Source organism: Podarcis bocagei (genome assembly GCF_964188305.1).
Source record: "Podarcis bocagei genome assembly, chromosome: 2".
In the NCBI taxonomy this organism is placed as follows: Eukaryota; Metazoa; Chordata; class Lepidosauria; order Squamata; family Lacertidae; genus Podarcis; species Podarcis bocagei.
The window spans coordinates 102,025,701-102,052,217 of record NC_138126.1 but is presented as its reverse complement, the minus strand read 5'-3'; the positions used below and the strand labels follow the sequence as shown (position 1 = coordinate 102,052,217).

The window sequence follows — 26,517 nt, the reverse complement described above, 5'->3', positions numbered from 1 at the left end:
GATCTGGCTTAGAATCACAGTCTATTAAAGTTTTAAAAAATATCTCAATTAATGAAGCAATGATGCTTTCTGGAGGTCTGTTCTTAACCTGAATGTTCTTAACCTGAAGCACCACTTTAGCTAATGGGGCCTCCTGCTGCCGCTGTGCCACCGCTGCACGATTTCTGTTCTCATCCTGAAGCAAAGTTCTTAACCTGAGGTAATATTTCTGGGTTAGCGGAGTCTGTAACCTGAAGTGTATGTAACTTGAAGCATATGTAACCCGAGGTACCACTGTAAATGAACAAATTCTACCTAACAAGAAAAAGGACAAAATGTATATAAACTGAGTTTGCTTGTAAAAATCGTAACTAAACGAACAAATTAGCAAGGTTCCACTCTGACAATTTCTCTGTTAATTGCCCATTGTTCCATACAAGGGTAACTGTTACTCTGTGGTCCCTCTTTCAGAATGATGTCAAGTCCTCCATCAGTCTTTTTATGTCATTTGTCCACACAACTGTCAATGAAATGTCCAAGGTCTACCTGGCTACTGAGAGACGCTATAATTATACCACCCCAAAGACTTTCCTGGAACAGATCAAACTGTACCAGAACCTGCTTGCTAAAAAAAGAACAGAGCTTATTGCCAAAATTGAGAGACTGGAGAATGGTTTGATGAAACTCCAGAGTACTGCCTCACAGGTATGTATGTGAACACAGAATTGCCATCTGTACATTTGTTAACTGTTTCTTAGTGGCTGGTCATTTTCAACCAAATTTAACGAGATTAGATAGCTAGTACAGTGGTACCTCGGGTTAAGAACTTAATTCATTCCGGATATCCGTTCTTAACCTGAAACTGCTCTTAACCTGAAGCACCACTTTAGCTAATGGGGCCTCCTGCTGCCGCTGCGCCGCTGGCATGTGATTTCTGTTCTCATCCTGAGGTAAAGTTCTTAACCAGAGGTACTATTTCTGGGTTTGCAGAGTTTGTAACCTGAAGCGTCTGTAACCTGAGGTACCACCGTAGCATATTGGATGCTATATTTTGGTCACTCAGGATTGTGAACAATGCAAATGTTCCATATTTCGCATTGGGGGAAAAACTCTAATTTGGGATAAAGGTTGCCCTTTGTGAGATGACTCTCCCACCCTGCCTCCAAACATATGCTAAACATATTCCCTCAGTGAAGAAGTTCATTTTTCACACACAATTAAAAGTTTTCCCAGATGAACAACCAGTTCATGTTCCAACCACGTTTAATTCATTCCCTAATACTCCCTGCATATTGATAATTAAGCGATAGCAGGCTCAGATTACTCACTTGGTGGAGTTTCGTGACTTTGTTTCTCTTCACACGTTTTCTACAAAAGCCAGAATTGGCGTGGGCAGCCCAAACATCACAATGGAAGGAGGAAGAGAGACTACTTAGCACTTTCTCATGCACTCACTTTTCAGCACAAAATAACCCATCATCAAACTGCGTTTTCATTCATGGGAGGAAAGGCTGGGGGAGAAGGTTGTGTTCCTCTCTGCATCTTGCTTTCTCTTAGTCCTCAGCTTGCCTAGGTTGGAGGGGCGTGGGGGGAACTCCGTATGATATGCAGTTGGAACACTAAACCACACACGATTGGATCTCTTGGCAGTTTTTTATTTGGTAAACCAGCCAGGCAGGTGTCTAATTTGGACTGTAGTTTTCAGGCTTGTGGAGGTGGGTGCTTCTTTCCCTGCTGCACACCTCCTCAATTTAATTGTTCCTCTGAAGCTGCTGTTTAGCCACAGAAGGATGGGAGGGATGGCGAAAGGGATGAAGGTAACGCAAGTCATTTAGAGCAAGTTGTGCACAGCAGGCAGGGCATATATTACGCGTTTCAGGGTTTTTGCTGTACTTTGCAGTAGTGAGAGGTACTTAGACAGTGACCTACTTAGCTGTAGTGAGAGGTTCTTGTAGTGACCTGCTTAGATTATTATGGTTCATTAACAATCCTGTTTTGCTTTTTCAGCCCTTTTCCCCTGTGGTGTTGATTTCATTTTACCCCTTTCCCAACATCTGCCAACACTGTTTGGGGGCGGGGGAATGATTTTACTATAATTTATTGGGAGTTAGCCAGAAATAGACTGACTTTTTCACCCATTTTGTTTTATTTTTGAAACTTGGGCAAATGGTTTCGTAAATCCACTCCACCTTCATTTACCTTTTTAAGCACTGGTGCTAGCTAAGCTGCAGCTTTGGCACAATTTTTAAGAGGTCTAGGCAGCAGAATGACGTCATGTCATGAGGCAGCCAATCAAATTTGGCACTGTGTCTCTTATCACAACTCCATTTTAGTGAGAGCAGGAAGCATTGCCTTCACTCTTACTTAACTTCCTGATGGTACCACATAACCAATCAGATTTGGCTATATGATGATGCCATGAAGCCTATTCAGAGTAAGAGCAATGTTTCCTGCTCTCACTCTGACTGGATGATTATTTTCACTCTGTTTTGTTAGGTGCCCTGGAAAAAAGCAAAACAAAAGCAGGAGAGTGCATTTCACTGTGGGAGGGGATTCACAAAATAAGTCTTCTAACCCGCACCCCTTGTCAGTGCAGCTTTAGAGTTTCCTTTCCTGTTGGACTTTTTAGGTTGATGATCTGAAAGCCAAACTTGCTGTTCAAGAGCTGGAGCTGAAACATAAGAATGAAGATGCTGACAAACTGATCCAGGTGGTCGGGGTAGAAACAGAGAAAGTGAGCAAGGAGAAAGCAATTGCTGATGAAGAGGAGCTGAAAGTGCAAGTCATTAACACCGTATGTACAACTGTTTTCTGCTGTTATGATGGCTGCATATATTGCAGGCGATGAGGGAAAGGGCATGAGGTTAGTTAGCTGAAGGATAAGGACCTTTGTGCATGAACCAGGTTCATTTCTACAAAGCATCTTCTGTCTATAGCACATCTAGTAAAGGTAAAGGGACCCCTGACCATTAGGTCCAGTTGTGACCAACTTTGGGGTTGCAGCGCTCATCTCGCTTTATTGGCTGAGGGAGCCGGCGTACAGCTTCCGGGACATGTGGCCAGCATGACTAAGCCACTTCTGGCGAACCAGATGAGCGCACGGAAATGCCGTTTACCTTTCCGCCGGAGCGGTACCTATTTATCTACTTCCACTTTGATGTGCTTTTGAACTGCTCGGTTGGCAGGAGCAGGGACCGAGCAACGGGAGTTCACCCCATCGCGGGGATTCGAACCGCCGACCTTCTGATCGGCAAGTCCTAGGCTCTGTGGTTTAACCCACAGCGCCACCTGCGTCAAGGAACTATCTAGCTTGTTCTAATTCCTGGAATCCTTTTTAACCACATGATTTTATTGTCCAGATATGTGTTTTTGGTGAGGTCAGCCAAGTCAGAGACCCAGGGTTGCAGTGCAGTCCCAGTGCCATGCTGTCCAATCTTCTGAGGGAGGCAGAACTTCCTGGTAAAGAAACCGCACAAGGATAAAGCAAGGGTGCAATGCTGGCTGGTCTGTTTCAGGTTCTCCAGCCTGTTGCTCCCAGTCTCCATTTCCCCTAGCTAGAGCCAGCACTGCTTGTTATGATCCACTACAGTGCAAGGAGAGGCTATACCATTATATGATATGACTTTGTCCACCTCACATTTAAAGATAAACCTACCAAATCCACACTTTCTGAAACAATATACAGACTCAAACGCAGCCAAACACAGCCAAAATTCACACACTTCTCCCAATTTTGCAGTGCAGTTCTTCAGCCAAATAATATGTACAGAAATACACCCATTAAGGTAAAGTGTGAAGAAAAATGCATATATTTGTGAAAATAGCACAAAAATGCAATATGTTAGGATAAGTTGCTTTGCAAAAATGTATATACAGTGGAACTTTGGTTTTCGAGCGTCTCAGAAGCTGAACGTTTCGGTTTTCGAACGCCGAAAACCCAGAAATAATTCTTCCGTTTTTGAGCACGCCTTGGAAGTTGAACAGCTTCCAAGGCGCGTTTCTCAATATTCTCAATTGAATTTTCCAACCTCCCATTGCGCCTCAGTTGTCAAACGTTTCGGAAGTCGAACGGTGTTCCAGAATGGATTGCATTCGACAACCGAGGTTCCACTGCATTAGGCACAATTATATACAAAATTGTGTGTATTAAGAGACATTTGCACAAAAATGCCTATTTGTTGTTGGCTTTAAAGAAAATCACAAACTGGTGCAGAAAATGAACTTAAATATGGAAGAATGAGAAAGTGAGAATAATTTGAAATGGCCAATTTGTCCGGTCCCAGTTTATATCCATGTTCAGAAGTGATGCTTGGTTTTTGAACTTTTGTTTCTTCGTTCTTAGTATAACTTGTGAAACTGCTCCCCAACGACAAGTGAGGGGAAAACAAAGAAATACAGACTTCAGGATTTCAAAGTTTGATTTTATTTCAAAGCTGATTGGCCTGCATAAACAGTTTTGTTCAAATGTTCATATTTTGTTGGGACTTTTTGCCCGCAGAATGTAACAGAGAAGCAAAGGGCCTGTGAAACAGATTTGGCTAAAGCTGAACCAGCTCTGATGGCTGCCCAGGAAGCCTTGGACACTCTCAATAAGGTAAATCCTTGGAGCATTCAGCTGGTATCTCCTGTTGCTTTTGAAGGTAGATTTGTTTAAAGTAAGACAAGAGAGACAACAGTGCTGTTCTTGGGGTGCTCGATTCTCATCTCAGTGATCACCTTCAGGCCCTTTATATTTTCAGATTGCAGAGTTTCTCACAGTATTTTGAAACTGCAGTTGAATTCTTGCCACGAATTATTTTGATATAAAAATAATGAGCACTAAAATGTAAGGTAACTTAAGCCTCCACGGTTTAAGACATTTTCTACAGTCTTGATTAAGGGTGGAGCTGAGAGAATGAGCCTGTGAGCTACTTCCCAAAAGCTCCGTGCTTTCCAAACCACCCATGGCACCTGTTGCCATGATCATTGCCCACCTTGCCAAAAACTCAGAGTTTCAGAGCTTGGTTTGGACTCTTAGCTCAATGATATTTTTTCTTTCATTGCCAGATTTACAGTTTGGTGGCTGGGTGTCCTGACTTACATTCTGGAAAATCACTGTCACTGCTCCCTACCTCTCTCTCTCTCCCCTGCCCCTTCTACTTTTCCAGAACAACCTGACAGAGCTGAAGTCTTTTGGATCTCCCCCAGAAGCTGTGGTTAACGTGACAGCAGCTGTGATGATCCTAACAGCTCCAGGTGGCAAGATACCAAAGGACAGAAGCTGGAAGGCAGCAAAAGTCATGATGGGCAAAGTGGACAGTTTCCTGGATGCCCTAAAGAAATATGACAAGGAGCACATTCCAGAGAGCTGCTTGAAAGCTTTCAAGTAAGAGGAATCTAAATTTATGCTCTTACAACCAACCTCAATTCCTGCAGTCTGCTCATTGGATCACAAGTGAGAAAAAGCAGGGCTGTTCCTCTCCAATGGCTCAGGCCCACCGCCAATCCCGTTTTGTGCCCCACACTCAGCTGCTTCCCTTTCTGTGCCAGCATTGGTCCTGCCTGTTGAAGGGTAGCAGCACTTTAACATCAACCAACAAAAAGCAAACACTTGTTTCCTAGTTGCTTGCCCAGGCGTGAGGCTGTGTAACTCCACCAGTGTCCAGGGGTCAGCCCCTTCTTCCTCCTTATGCTAAAGTCCTATAACAATATTGTCTAGGATTTGCCATTCAGATTTCCTCCTGTGAATTCAAGCCACTCGCTTCAACGGATGGACAGGGCAAAGAATACCCATGAGAAGGGGCAACCTTCCTCCCAGCATAGTATTTTGCCCAAGATCTTAGCAATGAATGGTGTGTAGTCAGAGTCATAACATAAGAAGTGCCCTGCTGGATCACACCAATGGTCCATCCTGTTCTCACAGTGGCCAGCCCCTAAGTTCTCTCTTTTTATTAAATCCCAACAGTTGTTCTTGTTGTCTAGTTGTTTAGTCGTGTCCGACTCTTCGTGACCCCATGGACCAGAGCACGCCAGGCACTCCTGTCTTCCACTGCCTCCCCCAGTTTGGTCAAACTCATGCTGGTAGCTTCGACAACACTGTCCAACCATCTCGTCCTGTGTCGTCCCCTTCTCCTTGTGCCCTCCATCTTTCCCAGCATCAGGGTCTTTTCCAGGGAGTCTTCTCTTCTCATGAGGTGGCCAAAGTATTGGAGCCTCAGCTTCAGGATCTGTCCTTCCAGTGAGCACTCGGGGCTGATTTCCTTAAGAATGGATTGGTTTGATCTTCTTGCAGTCCATGGGACTCTCAAGAGTCTCCTCCATCACCATAATTCAAAAGCATCAATTCTTCAGTGATCAGCCTTCTTTATGGTCCAGCTCTCACTTCCATACATCACTACTGGGAAAACCATAGCTTTAATTATACGGTCCTTTGTTGGCAAGGTGATGTCTCTGCTTTTTAAGATGCTGTCTAGGTTTCTCATTGCTTTTCTCCCAAGAAGCAGGCGTCTTTTAATTTCGTGGCTGCTGTCACCCAATTCCCAACAGTGCAGCAGTGATTTAGCCTCAAATCACCTCTTTTATAGGTAAATGCAGCATACAGAAGTGATCAGTTGTATGATGTACCTTTGTAGATCTTAACTGTGCTTTTCCTTCCACCCAATGCAATGCTGCTTTGTAACTTTCTCGCTGCAGGCCATTTCAAAATGACCCAACATTTGATCCAGAGTTTATACTGTCTAAGTCCACGGCTGCAGCTGGTCTGTGTTCTTGGTGCCTGAACATTGTTCGCTTCTATGAAGTCTACTGTGACGTCGCTCCCAAGCGCCAGGCCTTGGAAGAGGCTAATAATGAGCTGGCAGAAGCACAAGCAAAGCTCACGCTGATCAAGAACAAGATTGCGGTAAGTACACCGTAACCTTGGCTCGATAAAATGCCAGCGCCCCCTTGTGTCCCATCAAGTAAACATCACTGTTGAAATTGACTGGCATTGAGGAAGGAAATTATTTAACTATGAGCTTGAGAATTGTTTAGCTGTGAGCTTGAGACACACATGTGGCATTTTCCCGTGTCTGTACAAACTGAGAGCTGACATTTCAGCTATGTGTGCGAACTGTAATCTGTCTCCAGTTCATGACTCAAATGAGCATATAAAGAACCTTGCTGGATCTGATCAAAGGCCTCTCTAGTCCAGCAACCTGTTTTCCATTGTGTCCAGCCAGATGCCTATGGGATGCTCACAAGCAGGATGATATGCAGGCAAAAGCCCTCCCCAGCAACTGTTATTCAGAGGCAGACTGCCTCTTATCCTGGAGGTAGCATACGGCCATCGTGACTAGGAGCCATTTGCTAGCTACTGCATTTGTCTAATCCTCTTCAAAGCCATCTGAGCTGGTGGTCATCACCACATCTTGTGGCAGGGAAGGCCATAGGTGTTAACCAGGGGTCAGCAAACCTTTTCAGCAGGTGGCCAGTCCACTGTCTCTCAGACCAAAAGGGGGTCCGGACTATATTTTTTGGGGGGGAAAGAACAAATTCCTGTGCCCCACAAATAACCCAGAGATGCATTTTAAATAAAAGGACACATTCTACTCATGTGAAAACACCAGGCAGGCTCCACAAATAACCCAGAGATGCATTTTAAATAAAAGGGCACATTCTACTCATGTAAAAATACGCTGATTCCCCAGACCGTCCGCAGGCCAGATTTAGAAGGCGACTGGGTTGGATCCGGCCCCCGGGCCTTAGTTTGCCTACCCATGGTGTTAACTATGCAGCGTGGGAAGAAGTGCTTCCTTTTGTCTGTCCTGAATCTCCTGCTCAGTTTCTGCTGTTACTGGGTAGGAGTGAGGAATGCATAATTTCCACAACATGTATAATTTAGAAATATCCATCACCTCCTCTTGGTTTCTTTTTTTCTAAAGCAGAAGCCCTAAGCATAGCCTTTTCTTGCAGCCTGTGCTTTTTTTCAAGGTGTACACAGTACTGGCACCTCTTCTTCTTGTTGTTAAAAAGTGTGGCACTTACTGTAACAACTTCATGGTGAGTGCCGGCACCTATTTTTCTAGAAAAAAAGCACTTCTTGCAGCCTCTGGTTTTAAAACTGCAAAGTACTTTATAACAGCTAAATGCAATTAAGGAGACTTCTGGACAGGAGTTGGTTGTAGAGTCAGTGGAATCACGCACACAAGCCTTTTGCAAGATCTGCACTTCCTGGGACTTTAAAAAAAGGGAGTTCATGCACATGTCCTGAAGGACCTGATTGCATTGCCAGATAACAGAAAAGGGGCAGGGGAAGAGGGAAGAGACAAAGAATACTTCTGGATAGATTCATAGTTCTGCCCTGATATGTACAGCAAGCAGAGTAGAACAGCAACCAAGATCTGTGACTTTAAAACATAGCAGTGTGCAAAAGCTAACGTGCCAAACGGACATGCACTGTGATTCCTGTTCAGCGTACCTGTGCTCCTGGGAGCGGCTTTTATCTGTGATGCATGGAAATTATTGTCACAATCCTCCTGTAGCTGAATCCTTAAGATGTGGGCCACACGGGGAGTATGCCATGGAGAATACTTCCACATAGCTGTGGGTACATATATACTGAGTGCCAATAACCGATACTTATTGGCATTTTCAGAGTTTTAAGATACAGCTTGTTAAGTACTGTCCCACTAAAACAAATAGTGGGGTGCATCTGCTGAACATGTGCAGCAAGCAGTCTTCAAAGTTTCTATGAGAGTAACAACAATCCCATTGTTTTAAAGGATCTAAATGCCAACTTGGCCAATCTGACTGCTGAATTTGAAAAGGCCACAGCCGAGAAAATCAAATGCCAGCAAGAGGCAGATGCGACAAACAGAGTCATATCATTGGCTAACAGGTAGCATGTAATCAAGCACTCTCTCAGGAGCATCCTGTACTGGTATTAGCTAGTTGCCACTACGATTCTTGAGTTCACAATAAGCAAAATATATTATGCGGAAGGTCTGTGCTTGATCTCCCGCCATTTTATTCATGAAACAGAGCTGAGTGGGTCAATGTTTCAAAGATAAAACACCATCACAATTAACAAGATGGCAGTATCTGTGCAATTGGTATGATCTTTGAATCACTCAGCCAAATTTGAGAATCAAGCTGTAATACTCGTTCTGTGATGTTTACAAAGCTGCTTTTCCAGAAAGGTCAAAAACACGATAGTCATAGCTGTCAACTCTTCCCTTTTGTTAAGGGAAATTCCCTTATTCCAAATAGGATTCCTCGCTAGAAAAGGGAAAAGTTGACAGCTATGACGATAGTAGCGGACCTTAAAATAATATAAGTCTGGAAGCAGTTAAAAGAACCTCAAACATTGCATGTTCGTATCATATAATTTTTGTGGTTCTGAGGGGATCACTCAGTATCTGGAGTCAGCAGTACTGGGCTTTTGGTCATCCCAGCTGGTAAGAAGAAACTTGTTGTTCTTCTCAGCATGCTGTGAACCATTTCCTGAAAATGGAATACTACATTACAGAGTGAGTCAAAGATGTGGAGTTTATTTAGAGAAGCTGCAGTTATATATATATTTTTTTTTGGGGGGGGAGACTGTCAGTTCAAAGGCAAACAGTTCCTTTTGTGTTATTATGGATCCTCTGGCGATCGAGATCTTAAGTGATTAGCATTTACGAAAGACTTCAAAAAACGGCCACTTTCAGTCTTGTCTCGGAAATTTCACAAAACGTGCAAGGCATTTCTCAGTAGTGGCGGCCAGGTATCCCAGGAATGTGTAGTTGGAGCTTTTGCTGCAGCCCTCCAGCCTGCCCTGCATTTGGAAACTGGCCCTCATCATGCAAAAGTTGCCCACCCTAATCTCTCAAAAAGTCAACATTCCAGGCAGACAGTTAATCAGTTTCTGGGAAAGTGCGGGCCTAGCATCAAGGCAAAGGCTGGCCAGAACCCCAGGCTGCGCTAACCAAATGTGCATCTCCTTTCAAAATGTTTATTCAGGCTTGTTGGTGGATTAGCTTCGGAAAACGTGCGTTGGGCCGAGTCTGTGGAAAATTTTCGTGAGCAAGAAAAGACTTTGTGTGGGGATGTGCTCTTGATTACTGCATTTGTTTCCTACGTTGGCTATTTTACAAAAAAATACAGGACTGAGCTTCTGGACAAGTTCTGGACTCCTTTCCTCCAGCAGCTAAAGGTGAATCTGCTCAGTGCCATGTTGCACTAGGGCAGCTCTGAATAAAGCTCTGGGACATGTAGAGTAATATATTTGGGGATGCGTATCATATCCTGGTGAGCCCTGCTTCTGTTTTCCAGGAAGTAGGATTCTGATCCCCATGGCCAGCCAGACTACAGGTGGATTCCTCTTGGAGATCTCTGGCATCAGGTGCCTGAGACTAAACCCCTTGGGCTTGAAGGTTTATTTTGATTTGTTTTAAACATCCCTCAATTTAAAAACGAAAATTTCCAGGGCTTACAGCAGCTCTAATCATTGAAATAGCTGACAACAGCAAAGGGCAGTGCTAAAAGCTATCAGCCCTCAAACTGAAAGCCTGGAGAAATAAGCAGGGTTTTTATATGGTGGTGCCAAGCAAACATCCCTAAGGAGAGCCACGAGAAGGGAGGGCAAAAGCAAAAAGACCCTCTTCACTTCATCTAGAGGAGAACCTCAGATGAATGTTTTGATCTATGGGCACGTTAGTGGCATGGAAGAAAACATCATTTCCTGTACCCTCATCTAAACTCTGTAGGGTTTTAAAGGTAAGCACCAGCAGAAGCTGCGTAGACACTATATACTGAAAGCACAAACCCATACACACCCAAAAGAATTGTAGGAACTGCAGTTTACCCCTCACAGAGCTAAAATTCGCAGCAGCCTTAAGAAACTGCACTTCCCAGAATTCTTTGGGGAAGGAGGATGTGCTTTAAATTTATGGTGTGTATACAGCCTCAGTAGGAAATGGGCTGGAAGCCCGTGGAACTCCTTAAGCCTTGGCAAGATGTGTTCCCAACACCTGGTCCCACTTAGGAACCTGTTGGCTAAGCTTTGCGCTAACTGTAACTTCCAGGCAGTCTTCTGATTTAGCAGAAATATTTATGTTCCATTGATTCCAGGCAGAAAGAGTCAGCTAGTTGACTTCAGCTCCCCTAAAGCCACACAGCAGTTTCTAACCTAACCTAAATTAATATATATATTTAATCCTTAATAGCATGGAGTCAGCATTTGAGCCTCTCCTGGAGTTCACATAGACCCCTGCTGCAATTTTACTTGGTGACCAAGTCTGATTCCCAATAACAATACCTTTATGGAGTTACTAAACTCCCATCTCACCTCCCTTCAGGAAATCCTACCTGGCTTATTGGTTCCTCATTAAAGTGTCTGGAGCAGTCTTCTCCAGTTCTTCCTTTCCTGAAATGCCACCCAGCAGGCCCAGGGGATGACAAGATACACCGTACAAGAAGTTCTCCCTTCTGGCCATCCCTGCTAAGAGCTATTGCTCGTTCTGTTTAACCATCCATTCTAAACTCAGTTACATCATTTGCCTACTGCAGGGGTATCCATTGTGGTGGCCTCCAGATGTTCTCAGACTGAATCCAGTAGCAGCCAGTGTGGTGAGGCAGAGCTTCATAGTCACCCTCCCAATGCTAGAGTCTCTACAGCTTACCTGAATGGGACTGGGGTAGGTCAGGGTGCCAGTGGGATTGGGGCCGCACAGCCACATCAGGGCAGCCAATCTAGCCCTTCTGCTCATGCACCAGCTTGTGCTTCCCAAGCTTGCCACCACCCTGCCCCATCCCCATCCAGGTAAACTGTAGCAACTCTGGCATCAGGTGAGTAGCTCCACAACTTGGCCCAACCTGCTGCTATTGACTACAACTCCCATCATCCCTGACCATTGGCAGTGGTGGCTATGGCTGATGGGAACTGTAGTCCTTCAGCAACTGAAAGGTAACACGTTGGCTCCCCTTGACCCCACGAGGGGTTATTGCCACTTGCGAGATGATGTATTAGACAGGAGCAGTTGATGCATTTCAGGACCCTTTTATTTTACTTTGTAGGTGCCAATTCCCATCACGCCGGGGCTGGACCCTTTGAGCCTCCTAACTGATGATGCAGATGTAGCAACGTGGAACAACCAGGGGCTCCCCAGTGACCGGATGTCAACAGAAAATGCAACTATACTTTGCAACACAGAGCGCTGGCCACTCATTGTAGATGCCCAGCTCCAAGGGATCAAGTGGATTAAGAACAAACATGGAGAAGACCTGAAGGCCATCCGGCTTGGACAGAGAAGGTTGAGCCATAACTATTCTGTCCTGATTCTTCAAGTTTTCTGCCAAACAGGGAGTTCCCTACAGCTCCAAAGATGAGGGCGGCAATGCTCCAGAGGTGCTCTCCAGGGATAGGCCCGTGGGCACCACCCTGTCTGGTGACATCTCTCCCCTCTCTAGATCATCCCCGCCACTGAGAAAGAAAGAGGGACAAGTGCACACATGCCCTTAGCTTTCTCCATTTATCCGATAGAAGTCCGATTCAGCGGAGTAAATCTGAGCCCGAAGAACACATAGTGCTGAAAGGGAAACTGGGGAAGAGCATAACTTGCAGCTTCCTCCTTCAGTTGTATGCGCTTTTCGAGGAAGAAAAAAGTAACCTGACCACCTCATGACCAAGGGGACAGTTGCAGGGTGGGGACTCAGACACATTGCAGGCCCCATGGAAAGACCTCAGAGGCACCATTGCATCCAAGAGGGCCATATTGGCAATCCCTGTTCCTTTCCATCAGATTCCATATATGTTAAGGGACGCTCCCTCGTTGCCACTTGTTTGCATATTGGAACCTGCGGGGTAAGCCTCTTCTGCCCAGATCCCACTTCAGAGCTGTCCAGTGTCTCTGAACTCGGGGAAGCCCAGTCCCAAACTATAGTGATTTTTCATAAGGCTCCTTTTTCTGTGAGCACCAGCGTTCTTATGTTCAAAATGAGAGGCGGGGATTGTACTCTAAAACACTGCGACATGCTTAACAGATTTTCTTCCAATGCTGCAGCTATCTAGATATCATTGAAAAGGCGGTTTCTGATGGAGACACCCTGCTCATTGAGAACATCGGAGAGACCGTGGAGCCTGTGCTGGATCCTCTGCTAGGCCGAAACACCATCAAGAAAGGAAAGTAAGTTTGTCGAAGCCAGACTGAAGCCAGAGTAGCCCTTGCTTTTTAAAATGGAATTACTGTAGTTAGGGTTAGGCGTATCTATCCATTCTCTCTTAAGTCTGTCCCTACATTGGCCAGAGTGCCTCCATTACTAAGATGTTTGCTGGCATTCCCAAGCCCTAGCAAATCATCCTGAGTGCGTGTCATCCTGCTGGTACAAGCCTGGCCTTGCCATGGGCTACTGTTCTGCATCCTTGGATTGCAGTGTACCTGCTGGTTAGTTCACAGCCAAGGTGTCCTGTAATTAATATAGTCAAACCCATGGCCCGGGGGCCGGATCAGGCCCAATCACCTTCTAAATTCAGCCCATGGACAGTCCAGGAATCAGCGTGTTTTTACATGAGTAGAATGTGTCCTTTTATTTAAAATGCATCTCTGGGTTATTTGTGGGGCCTGCCTGGTGTTTTTACATGAGTAGAATGTGTGCTTTTATTTAAAATGCATCTCTGGGTTATTTGTGGGGCATAGGAATTCGTTCATTTTTTCCCCTTCAAAATATAGTCCAGCCCCCCACAAGGTCTGAGGGACAGTGGACCGGCCCCCTGCTGGAAAAGTTTGCTGACTCCTGGACAAACCTATTGCCCTCAGTAAGCAGATCTGTGCTCCCTCATTTCCATGGTGGACTTTCTGCCAAGGAGCAGAGAGAGGAATCCTGGTTTCTAACCACTCCTTTCTATGGATCTCCTGTAACCAAGTACTATAAATTATAAATGCCTTTCTATATCAACCAGGGGGAGTATTAAATTAGATAAATTTTACTTTTTATTTCATTTGACTGAAATGTTTTTCATGTGTGGTGGATAAATTAGAAATCTAACCTCTTTGTTAAGAAAATCATGTGCGCTCCACCAACAGGAGGGGCGTGCTCCTAATAGGCTCATCTATTCTCATGTAAATGTCATTGTGCTTTCAGCAAAGTTAAAAGAAACTTAAGAGGAGCTATGTGATTAGAGATTGGAAGCTAGCACTCTTGTGATCTGGAACAAACTATGTAAGAGTCCCTATTGCTCAGTTATCCAGTAGGTGGTGGCAGACAACTAATTCACAATATGTTTTAGGGTGGATTTAGTCCTAGTTGTAAAGTTGGTGTGACTAGACCCCATCTAATCTAGTTTACCAAGTGACTCCTGTGGAATAAAGACTCTCCTGAGGATCGCACTGTCCTTGCAGATGACATTGCACGTGCTACATTTCCCTGACAGTAGATTCAAACCAGTAACAGCTTAGTGGCTGGGTTTTTCTACCGTCACCAGGTGGCTTTGACACCACCCGTTTGTCCCGTTCCTACTTTGCTCTGTTCATTGGGGAAAGAATAAAGAATTTCCTACATATTTCCATTGATGATATCCCTTCTTGTTTTCTTGTTTTCATTGGGTGCTGTTGCATAAATGTTCCCAGAGTCGTGCTGTTTTTGCTTCAGCCCTATACCACATCTACTTGGAAAGAAGCCATGCTGATTTCAGTGGGGCTTCCTTCCAAATCCAAATGAGTGTGTTTATGACTGCAGCAATCGTTTCATAAGCTGAGAGCCGGTCTTCATGCCTCTTACTTTTTAAGCTGGTTCAAAATTGCAAGCATATGTCTCACATTTTCCATTCTGGTGTTTGCGCACTTGTGCATATGTATACACAGAACTCTTGCTTCTCCCCCCTAGCCACCCACCCTGCCAAAGGACAGAAATACCGCCCCCTCCCCTGTGTTTTGAACCACATATAATTTACAGTGGTACCTCAGGTTAAGAACTTAATTCGTTCTGGAGGACCGTTCTTAACCTGAAACTGTTCTTAACCTGAGGTACCACTTTAGCTAATGGGTTCTCCCACTGCTGCCATGATTTCTGTTCTCATCCTGAAGTAAAGTTCTTAACCCAAGGTACTATTTCTGGGTTAGCGGCATCTGTAACCTGAAGCTTCTGTAACCCGAGGTACCACTGTATTCCTTAAGTTATTTTTTATTTAATTCATCACATCCAAGTTATACACCACTTGATTGTTAAACAAAAAGCCCTCAAGGCATTTTACAAAAAGATACAACAATAAAAATCAAGAAACGCTTACAATAGTTTAAAACATACAAGAGGTTAAAATACTGAAATTGGTTAAAATTTACATTAACTTTCTAATCATCTGAGCAGGCTTGTCTATGAGGCATGAAGCAGCAACAACAATGTGCCTAAAATGCACTGCTTTTTTGTATGCATTAAATAACTTTTTAGCATATCCAAAAATAGGATTTGACCCTTCCTGTGACGGCCTCATCCAGCTCTGCCCCTCCAACTGCCAGAAGTAGCCTACGGTCTCTTTGAAGAACCTTTATCTGCCTGTTACCTACCTGTTCTCACGACCTGTTAACACTCTCATCCCCAGATACATTAAAATAGGAGACAAGGAGGTGGAGTACCACCCCAATTTCCGCCTCATTCTGCACACCAAGTACTTCAACCCCCACTACAAGCCAGAGATGCAGGCCCAGTGCACACTTATCAACTTTCTGGTCACCAGAGATGGGCTGGAGGACCAACTTTTAGCTGCTGTGGTGGCTAAGGAGAGACCTGACCTAGAGGAACTGAAGGTATTGTAATTGCTAGATGTGAGTTGTTTATGAACAACATGGCTTATTTTACAAGAATTTATGGTAGCCACACTTGATGAGAAACTTCAGAGCTAGCCAAATGGTCTTAGAAGGTGCGTCTCTGAACCTGCCATTCAGGTTTTCATCTGCTCCAAAGTGGTGATTACTACATATTAATGTTGTGTTTTAATTGTTGTAACCCACCTTGGGGTAATAATAATAATAAAGTAAGGTTCCAAGTATATTAAAAAGGGAAAGGCATTAATTTGTGCATAGCACCCAACACAATTCCAATTCCCAGCTGGTGAGGATGGTTTTAAGTTTCTGTACCTACTTTCCATTTACATGTCCACATATATATATAAATTCTCTGCACTCCCTTCCCTGCATTAGGTTTTAAATGTGAAAGGGAACCAGGTCCATGTGTAAATTAATTAAATATTTACTAGTATATTAATGAATTGCTTAGATTTAATTTAGCGTATTTAAATCATTTCCTCTGTTTAAATAGATATTTCAAACCAGTGAATTCATTCTGTATATTTTAGAATGTGTATGTTTAACAATGCAAACTTATATCTGTTTATTTAATTATGATTTTCATTTACTATTTCTTGTTCACTTTACATTTACTGTTTAATGAAGTATATTAGGCTGTTATTTGGGTGAACCTCTTTAGGATAGAAGGACCCACTAGTGATAGTTGCCACAAGCAGAAGCCCCACCCCGACCTTCATATTAAATGGCATTGTGCAACGGGAGGGACTATTTAGGATGTCTGTAGCCATTTCATTGCCGCGCAGGTAAGAACCTTGGAGCTGAGCTCTTTAACACACTGGTAATGGCAACCGTGTGTCCTGCTTTACAGAAAGCAGTCCTCTTCTTTGAAGGAGTCTTCTGTTTGAAGGGTTGTCTGGTCCAGATTATCTTTAAATGATAATGAACCCTGGGAAGGAAGAGCAGAGACCTTGAAAGTAGCTCATCCGTAGCCAACTGAGCAGGCATTGCTGGTCTCAGGCTTCTCCACTATAGTTACACATACTCACATTCTGTACTCAGGGGGACCCAAGGCACTTTGCTGCCTGAGGCACAGGGCAAGATCACACACACACACACACCCTCCATCCCATGTACAGAAACTGAATAGACACATATAGCTCTGATCTCCAAGAGGAACAAATGGCCAGGGGGCTCTGGAGGGGTGGGCAGGGGCTGCCACAGCTATTCCCCAGCTTCTGCTACCTGAGAGCATTGCCTCCCTCTGCCTAATTGGTAGGGCTGACCCTCATAATATTTTAGTTAAATACAGTAGTTATTTCAAGTTTGCACTTATACATGTAAATAAGTATGGTATATGCAAATTATATGCAAATCTGTATCTTTTTTCCCTTTTTTGTTTGTGTTTGGGGGAGGGGGAAGGTTGCTGCATTTTCTCTTATTGGACGTAAATGAACTTCATCTAAGAACTGGCCCTTGTGGCCTTACTTGCATCTGCAATGCATCTTCCGTGTCCGCCTGAGCTGTTAGTCACTGTTGCATTGTGATGACCCTTTACAAAACTCTTGTAGTCACAAAAAGACCCCAATAGGAAAAGAACAAGCGGCTTTATGCGTTATGTGAATGCCGGTGGTCCCTCATTTGCATGACTGCCTTGAATGAGCTTAGAACGAAGAGCCTCCGTTCCAGGAGCTTCTTTGCATTTTCACCTCTTGAAAAATTACATTCTCTGCGATAATTTTGAGGCGCAGTACGGCTGGTGAGTCCAAAGGGCTCCCATTTCATCCAACTCTGCTATCTGTTGAATTGCAGCCTGTCTGTGAAGGCTGTCCACCTTCAAAGGAAGTCTCTCTCTCTCTCTCTCTCTCTCTCTCTCACACACACACACACACACACCTACCAAATTCTAACATGTATTTCCCCCCCTCATTGCTGGTATAGGCTACTCTCACAAAACAACAGAATGAGTTTAAGATCATCCTGAAGGAGCTGGAGGATTCCTTACTGGCTCGACTCTCTGCTGCATCAGGAAACTTCCTTGGCGACACAGCCTTGGTGGAAAATCTGGAGACCACCAAGCGCACAGCAAATGAGATAGAGGAAAAGGTGAGTCACAGGGCCATGGCTAGAGCTCTTCGAGGACAAAGAACACAAATTTTCATCAGTGTGTAGAATGCTTCTGGGCCCATTAAGTTGGCAGGTAGTCAGGATCTCACTGGCACTGCAATTTACAGTGTACTCAGCTGTCCTATAAGTAAAGAAGAAGAAGGGGCCAGTTTAGCCTTAAAAACCCTGGGGCTCACTCATTAATAAAACCCCTGGAAAGTGGGCTGCTCTGCACAATCACTGCGCTATTCGGGGGGGGGGCATCTCCAATAACCTATGTGATCTGTCAACCCAGCAACAAGAGTAAGGGGCTATGGAGCTACACTGTGGTTTTCTAGAGAACTGATAACTGCTGTATTGAAGATTGCTTGTTTTTTTTTTTAGGTGAAAGAGGCTAAAATTACTGAGCTGCAAATAAATGAAGCTAGAGAGAACTACAGGCCAGCTGCAGAAAGGGCTTCCTTGTTGTACTTTATACTGAATGACCTCAACAAAATCAACCCCATCTATCAGTTCTCGTTAAAGGTAATTAACTAAGGAAGGAGACTAGTTGGACAGGCCACTAATTACATTTGTGGAGGATAGCCTCTTTCCTGCTGTCACTGACACCAAGTTATTCACATCCTTTTGTGCAGTTAATCTTGAGAGCCAGTGTGGTGTAGTGGTTAAGAGCAGTAGACTCGTAATCTGGGGAACCGGGTTCGCTTCTCCGCTCCTCCACATGCAGCTGCTGGGTGACCTTGGGCCAGTCACACTTCTCTGAAGTCTCTCATCCCCACTCACCTCACAGAGTGTTTGTTGTGGGGGGAGGAAGGGAAAGGAGAATGTTAGCCGCTTTGAGACTCCTTCGGGTAGTGATAAAGCGGGATATCAAATCCAAACTCTTCTTCTTCTTACAGTCTACCTCTTTTGCAGGGGTGGCTGTCTGTTCATTATAACTTAGGGTTGGGCATAAATACCTTGCCCCGAGGTCATATTAGAGGATCTTGCCAAAGGGACTTGAACCATAGAGTTTATGCGAGGCTGCAGCCCAGACACTGTACGTTCTCGTGTTTTTGATGAAGGCACCTTCCCCATGTCTGCCTTTTAATAAAAGGCCACGAAGTCCAACCACGTTAAACGGTTTTCATCCATGCTTTGACTTCTTTTTTGACCAGGCATTCAATGTGGTCTTTGAGAAAGCCATTCAGCGGACTCCTCCAGCAGAAGATGTGAAACACAGAGTGATCAACCTAACTGACGAAATCACCTACTCCGTCTACATGTACACTGCTCGGGGACTTTTTGAGAGAGACAAGCTTATTTTTCTAGCCCAAGTTGCCTTTCAGGTAAGGTGATTTCCTGCTGGCACTGACAAAAGAAGTAACTGGGGTTTTTTTTGTTTCCATGGAGTCAGTCAACATTTCCCTCTTGCCTAGTAATCAGGGTGTAGCTGTGTGGACAGTGGATTATTAGACCCAAAGAGAGATGGATCAGAAAGGGATGTTGTAAAGCAAGTTGTGGAGAAACTTCTAAGAAGGACTAGAAGGAGGTAGCTCTTTAGAAAATGAAGAAGAGTAGTTCCAGAGGAGGTCAAACTTTGTTGTTGGCATCTGTCTCGAGAGACAATGGAGTGCTTCTCTGGGGGTGAAGTCATACCACTGCATTAGCAAGCACCTCCTCGGGTCACAACCCTGGGCTGTGTGAATGGAGCTCCTGTGCTGCCCGGGCAAAAAAAAATTTAAAAAATTCCCCACCCCTCATCCTCACTATTGTGGTCCAAAGGAAAGCAGAGCAATGCACTTAGCACCAGCTTGGCTGCAGGAGTTGCCAGAAGGAGGTGATACAAGCCGCCTTCCAATTGTCTTAGGGACTCCACTCCAGATTTGTTTACCATTTACTCTTTAGCCGCCTTCTCCTGTAAATATCTTGCAAGGCAGTGGAGGTCTAGGATCAGAGTTTCTCTTCTCCTAGATGAGCTACCTTCCCAGGTTGATGAGCCCCATCTGCCCCTCACTTCCCTCTACGGTATGTGCAGAAACCACCTTCTTGACCCTTGGTCTTCTCCATACAATCCACCGGAGACCATCTTCACATGAAAGGAAGTCCCTAACTCACCAAGGGTTTGAGACCCATCGGCTCCCCTCACCTGGTTTAGCCAGCCAGTCAAAGCCGTTCCCAGGTTTGGCCACTGTCACAGGTTGGCAGCTTTTAGGTGAGAATTGAGTGCAGTGAGAACCACAAGTGGACAAATTACCCCAGAAGGAACACGGCGTGTCCCCCACCAGAGGTACTGCTACTCCCCTAACTCCCTATGCAAACTACATTGGAAGTAGCAGCAGCAGCAGTCAAGGAGAAAGATTAGGCTGTAGAATCCTATCAGGTAAGTTTAAAAATAGGGATGGTTAGCATCAGCAGGGTCCCCTCCCTCCCTGAAGGCTGAAGTGATGCTGCTGTCTTGTTTAGGCTTGCAGCTGCCGCTGCTGCTTAGTATGCAGTAGTCATCAGGCCGGGTTGTCCCTAACCAGAGTGTTCATCTGACCTCACAAGACTGCAAAGCCAGATTCCCGTTGGGTGTGGTCTCTTCTATCCTTGTCTTTGGCTCCTGCTCCTGCTGTCAGTAAACTCAGAAGGATAAACAAGACCAGCAGCTGTTCCAGCAATTGTTTCTGGAGTAAATAGTCCTCATGCTTCTAATTCCATGCTTTCTCTAGGTCTTGTTGGTGAAGAAAGAAGTGAATCCAGTGGAACTTGACTTTCTTCTGCGCTTTCCCTTTAAAGCTGGGCTGGCATCTCCAGTAGAGTTCCTGTTAGGCCAAGGATGGGGTGGAATTAAGGTTTGTTTGAAAATAACTATTTCTAGAATGAAGTCCTTTTTTGGAGCTGAGAGAGACCCATTAGAAAACACTGGTATCCAGTGGCATGGTTCATGATTGATGGGGACTGAGTCGTAGACGTTTAGCTACCGTCACACCTTTTCGTGTGAGCCATCTAAAGAACTGTGCTAGCAGTTTGAAACTTATGCTCAGCAGTGAACGCCCATAGCTTGGGAGAGCCTGGCGGTGGAGTGGGGCCTTTTTCCTTCCCTCAGCCTGCCTGTAGCCACAGCCTCTTGTTGCGTGTACATGAATAGAGCAATCACGCTCTACAAACAAGTTGCATTTCATTTCCTGCAGGAAAGCAAGATGAGAAATGAGGCCACCTTTTCATCCAGGTCTAAGATGACCTGGAAATGGCTGTTGAGCCCTTCCTGCAGTTGCTTGGCATCCAAAAAACTGTTCCTTTGGAATGGCCAATGGTGGCTGTGGTATCGCAGGGATTACAACATGGGTTGTGAAGCAGTACTTTTTAGAGCCTGTTGTGTCTTGTGACATTTTAGCTAAAGTCAAGTTAGGATACCTGGACCTCTTTCTCCTCGTTTCTCTACTGTGGGGAACCTGAGGCCCTCTGAATGTTCTTGGACTGCAGCTTCCATTGGCCATGCTGGCTGGGGTGGGAGCCCAACTACCGGAGGGCCTCTGGTTCTCCATCTCTGCTCTGCTGCAAGCATGACAGCCTGGTGCCTTGGGCGCTATATCTGTAGTATCCAATGTGGCCCTCCCCTTGCCATAGGCCTCCTGTTTTCACTTGAACTGGCAGAAGAAGGGAATCTGTTAACAGTTGAGGCGGTTGTGAGCAGAGTACAGTGGTACCTTGGTTCTCAAACTTAATCCGTTCCGGAAGTCCATTTAACTCCCGAAACCGTTTGAAAACCAAGACGCAGCTTCCGATTGGCTGCAGGAGCTTCTTGCACTCAAGCAGAAGCCGCATCGGATGTTCGGCTTCCAAAAAACGTTTACAAACCGGAGCACTTCTGAGTTTTCGGCATTTGGGAGCTGAATTGTTTGACAGCTAAGCCATTCAATAACCAAGGTACTACTGTTTGACGTGTGTGGTGTCAGAAAGGGATTGTGCGACTTAACATGAGTTATTGCTCTCAGGTGCATTTATTAAAGCCACTGGTGTAACTAGGAGGAAAGAAAGTAAGGGCTTGTCAGCCCCATGTTCTCTGTTAACTGTGCTCTCAGGTGCTGTCTGATATGGACGAGTTCAAAAACTTGGACAGTGACATTGAAGGTTCTGCTAAGCGGTGGAAAAAGTTTGTGGAATCTGAGACTCCTGAGAAGGAAGTATTTCCAAAGGAGTGGAAGAACAAGACAGCCCTGCAAAAGCTGTGCATGATGCGATGTATGAGGCCAGACCGCATGACCTACGCAGTCAAGTATGTGCTGCACTCTTCCTACAGCTTGGGAACGGCCATTTGGGACATAGCACTTTCTGAAAAACTCACACAAAAACTTTGTATGGCTAGAGGGCAAAAAAACCGCTTTTGCGGCAGACTGGTGGCTGTTCAGCACATGGACAAAGCCGACAGGAGAAGCTGTGCCACATTTCATGATACATGGTTCTAGTAACATTTCCCTTCATATTGTTATTCGCACCTTTCATTTTCTTGCTCCACTTCAGTCCTTGTACAAACTTCATTCTTGTTCTTTACATGTGAACTATGCTGCAGGGTTGGGAATGGGGAATGTTCAGTTTGTATCTCCCCCCCCCCCATAATTTTTTAAAAAGAAACTAATCACACAATCCATAGGTTTAAGGGCCAAAATGTTCACCAGAGCCAATTCAATCCCCTGTATGTTTTTTTTATTTCCCTCAGGAACTTCGTGGAGGAGAAAATGGGGAGTAAATTTGTTGAAGGCCGAAGTGTTGAATTTTCCAAATCCTATGAAGAGAGCAGCCAGTCAACACCCATATTCTTCATTCTCTCCCCTGGGGTTGATCCCCTGAAGGATGTTGAAGCCTTAGGTGAGTTGGGAGAGCCTTTCCAGTAAGTGTGCCCTATAACAGCGCACACAGCAAAAGCTTTAAAAGAACAACAGACATTTAAGAAATTCCACTCAATTTTAATATCTCTCTTAGGTCAAAAGCTTGGCTTCACCATAGACAATGGGAAAATCCACAATGTGTCTCTAGGACAAGGACAGGAAGTTGTGGCAGAACATGCTCTGGATGTGGCTGCAGTAGAAGGACACTGGGTCATTCTTCAGGTATTTCAATTCCAACAAGGTTTCCTGCCGGTTACTTCTTACACTGTACTTCTAGTGTACTTCTTACACTAGACAGCTTTGTCTAGTTTACTTCACTTCTTCCATGCCTCCCTAGCATTCATGATTTAAGTAAATTATCTGACAGCAAATGAAAATAGCTTTTAATAATCATTTCTGGAACTGCAAACTCTGTGTAATCCAGTCCATAAATAATCCAGTGTAAAAAAAAAATTCCCTGGCATATGCCGGATGTCCATTGATAGGATTAGACATATACTGGGCTGTTGGAACAATGCTGGCACCGCCCAAAGGTATCTAGGTGCCGGCATGAAGAAATTGCAGGCAGCTGTGGGCAGATGATCCTGTTGCAGCCTTTGTGTGGAAACACAGCTTCAGAGAAGTCTGTACCTTGCAAGCAGACCCTCTCTCTTTCCTCCGCTGAAGTATTTGAGAAGGTAGGGGCATTCTCAGTGTGAAGGCTGCAGTGGAGCCTCCCTCTCCCATTCCATTCCACCCCCAAACTGGTGCCCAGTTGATATTACTGCCTTAGATGCTAAGGACCATATGTCTATTGCTTATGCTAAAAAAGATCCAGGCCTTGAGGGGAAATTGAGTAGAGTGAGGTCAAGAATTTTGCTGATGCCCAGACAATTTGTCCCTCCAACTTGAGAGTGCTGTTGCATGTGTAAGGAAGGAGTACTCATACTAGGGGACATGTACATGGCACAGACTCCCTCAGGAGGCCATGGACTCGCCTTCCTTGGAGGTTTTTAAGCAGAGGTTGGATAGCCATCTATCATGGATGCTTTAATTGAGATTCCCGATTCCAACTCTGCAATTCTGTGATTCTATAAAATGAGTGCAGGCGTCTTTATGCCTAAAAAGTCGATGAAACAGCAGAGAATGTATATCCATTCTAGAACATGACATGAATGAGGGCAGGATGCTGAGCATTTTGTCTTCCTGAAGTTCTAGGATGGAACCATTTATATTAATGTACTATGGCCAGGTGATGTCAGCTCCTTGGGATGGGGAGGGTGGAGACAGTTTAGAATAGCATTCCATTCACATTACAGGACTTCTGGTTGCCACTAAAGGCGGCCCTGGAGGGAGAATGCAGTCCATCCTCATTGGCAGCAACTAACATGTCCCTTATATACCCTACAGAACATCCATCTGGTAGCCAAGTGGCTGGGAACACTGGATAAAAAGGTTGAACGATATAGCATAGGGGCCCATGACGATTACAGAGTATACATGAGCGCTGAGCCTGCTCCCTCTCCAGATTCCCATATTATCCCTCAGGGACTCCTGGAAAATGCCATTAAAATCACCAATGAGCCTCCAACAGGCATGCATGCCAACTTACACAAAGCCCTGGATCTTTTTACTCAGGTAAGCAGGACCTGCTGTTCCATTTGTTTGGACTCTGTATTCAGCCACAATCCAAAATTAGCACTGAAGTTGGTTTTTCCTGTCTTTCGGGCAATGCAAACAGTGCTTTCGATAAGAAAAGGACCTCTTCCTCCCACTTTGGGATGGCTTCTCATTTCTGTTCTTTGACTTCCAACAGCCGGAAATACTTTGTGCAAAAGTACAGCCCTTTTTTTTCCTTTTTCTCCTTTAGGATACCCTAGAAATGTGCACCAAAGAAATTGAATTCAAGTGCATTCTTTTTGCCCTCTGCTATTTCCATGCAGTGGTGGCAGAACGGCGGAAATTTGGAGCTCAAGGATGGAATAGGTCTTACCCATTTAACAATGGAGATCTCACTATTTCCATCAATGTACTGTATAACTATCTGGAAGCCAATGTGAAGGTAAAGATTTGGTAACTTGTGAGTTGCATAGAAGAGAAACTGTGTAAGTACAGTGGTGCCCCGCAAGACGAAATTAATTCGTTCCGCAATTTTTGCCGTCTAGCGAATTTTTCGTCTTGCGAAGCACGGTTTAAACGGTTTAACAAAGTCGCAAGACGTTTTCGTCTTGCGAAGCAAGCCCATAGGGGAATTCGTCTTGCGAGGCAAATCGCGAACAAAAAAACCTTTCGTCTAGCGAGTTTTTTGTCTTGCGAGGCATTCGTCTTGCGGGGCACCACTGTAGTAGTCAGTGGTCCCTTGTTTTCCAAGGGTCTGATCAAAGTACTGCCTGCTTTGGGAAATGGAGAATTGCTATTTGAATTTACTATTATTTAATTAGGAAAAAGGTGTACTGCAGGATCTTGGTGCAGAGAAGCATTGAACCAAAAAGCTTGTGTTTTGTGGGCAGGGTATTCTCATTTTTTGGCATCTGTGCACCTGGAGACTTTGTCACCGTGAGTTCTGCTTCCAGGGCAGAATGCACTTTTCAACTTGGGACAGCAATAGTTTGAGGAGCTACAGACTGTTCTGAATGGAGCTCCTACATCTGGAAACTCACAAACTCTACCTGTTACAATAACACCTAGCATGTAACACATGCTACGTGAATAGAACGAAGACCATTTTATTAGCCCACTCAAACTCTATTGCAGAATGTTAAGATCAAATAGGACCTCCTCAGTTCCAAAGTATTCTTCTGCCTTCACAGGCCATGATGGGAAAAGCAATTCAGCATTCCCCCAGGATTGTCCCCTGCTGGCTAACCAGCACTTGTCTGTGCTTTAAATCATTTTGTCTCATTCCCCAAGATTTTTCACTGTACTTATGAGACCAAATGTGCCCCTTAATAGACTAGTGATGAAAGCATGTTTTCTGAAAAGACCTTTGGTTGCGGCAAAAAGCCCAAATACCTTAATATACATGAGTAGAATGTTGGTGGTGTTCCCCCAAATTTTGCTTTTTCCCCCCTCCGTGGGATCTTTTCCTAGGTTCCCTGGGACGACCTGCGGTATCTCTTTGGGGAGATCATGTATGGGGGACACATCACCGATGACTGGGACCGCAGATTATGCCGGACTTACCTGGGTGAATACATCCGTATGGAGATGCTGGAGGGAGAAATGCTGCTAGCACCAGGTTTCCTTATACCACCTAACTCCGATTATAAGGTGAGAGAGGGAGGGGTGGGGAGTTGCTCCAACAACACACTGTTCTGACAATCCTTCATCTGGGGAAGTAAATGGTAGCCATAGGTGCAAATGCTATTTGCCACAAAAGAAGCAATAGCAAGGTCTAGAGAGAAAGGACAGCAACTACAGAAATAGTTTTACACCTCAGCACAGGGAACTTGGCAAAATATTTCAGAGGACCACGAGAAACAGCATTATACTTGTGGACAAGTTGGATAAAAGTCCCAGGGGAAACAGCCAGATCAACAGTGCTTGTTATGAGCATATAGTTTACTGGAAGCTTAATTTGAACATAAGGCTGGCGTAGGCATTAAGCAGTCACTAACATCTTATAGCATCCAAGTTTCTGCATATTACATTTTGTAGGGATATCATGAATATATTGATGAAAATCTTCCACCTGAGAGCCCTTATCTGTACGGGCTTCATCCTAACGCAGAGATTGGGTTCCTCACTGTCACCTCTGAGAAACTTTTCCGCACCGTGCTGGAAATGCAACCCAAAGAGTCAGATGCCGGAGGCGGAACTGGTGTGTCCCGAGAGGAAAAGGTAGGAAAACCTTCCAGTTTGCTTTGACC

The 26,517-nt window shown here is 44.8% G+C and overlaps 1 protein-coding gene across 2 annotated transcripts in view; it reads left to right on the top strand.

The window, feature by feature from the left end:
• Positions 1-26,517, top strand: part of DNAH17 (dynein axonemal heavy chain 17) — a 97,352-nt gene that overhangs the window by 66,732 nt on the left and 4,103 nt on the right. For both annotated transcript variants that reach the window (XM_081184851.1, XM_081184852.1), the window contains 21 exons: positions 451-684; positions 2,609-2,773; positions 4,478-4,573; positions 5,127-5,344; positions 6,652-6,859; positions 8,721-8,836; positions 9,940-10,132; positions 11,995-12,230; positions 12,981-13,103; positions 15,512-15,716; positions 17,655-17,819; positions 18,204-18,344; positions 18,977-19,147; positions 20,513-20,635; positions 21,866-22,059; positions 22,501-22,649; positions 22,764-22,891; positions 24,059-24,286; positions 24,519-24,710; positions 25,739-25,918; positions 26,306-26,488. In XM_081184851.1, the coding sequence (XP_081040977.1) occupies positions 451-684; positions 2,609-2,773; positions 4,478-4,573; positions 5,127-5,344; positions 6,652-6,859; positions 8,721-8,836; positions 9,940-10,132; positions 11,995-12,230; positions 12,981-13,103; positions 15,512-15,716; positions 17,655-17,819; positions 18,204-18,344; positions 18,977-19,147; positions 20,513-20,635; positions 21,866-22,059; positions 22,501-22,649; positions 22,764-22,891; positions 24,059-24,286; positions 24,519-24,710; positions 25,739-25,918; positions 26,306-26,488 (3,648 nt within the window). The remainder of the gene's footprint in view (positions 1-450; positions 685-2,608; positions 2,774-4,477; positions 4,574-5,126; positions 5,345-6,651; positions 6,860-8,720; positions 8,837-9,939; positions 10,133-11,994; positions 12,231-12,980; positions 13,104-15,511; positions 15,717-17,654; positions 17,820-18,203; positions 18,345-18,976; positions 19,148-20,512; positions 20,636-21,865; positions 22,060-22,500; positions 22,650-22,763; positions 22,892-24,058; positions 24,287-24,518; positions 24,711-25,738; positions 25,919-26,305; positions 26,489-26,517) is intronic.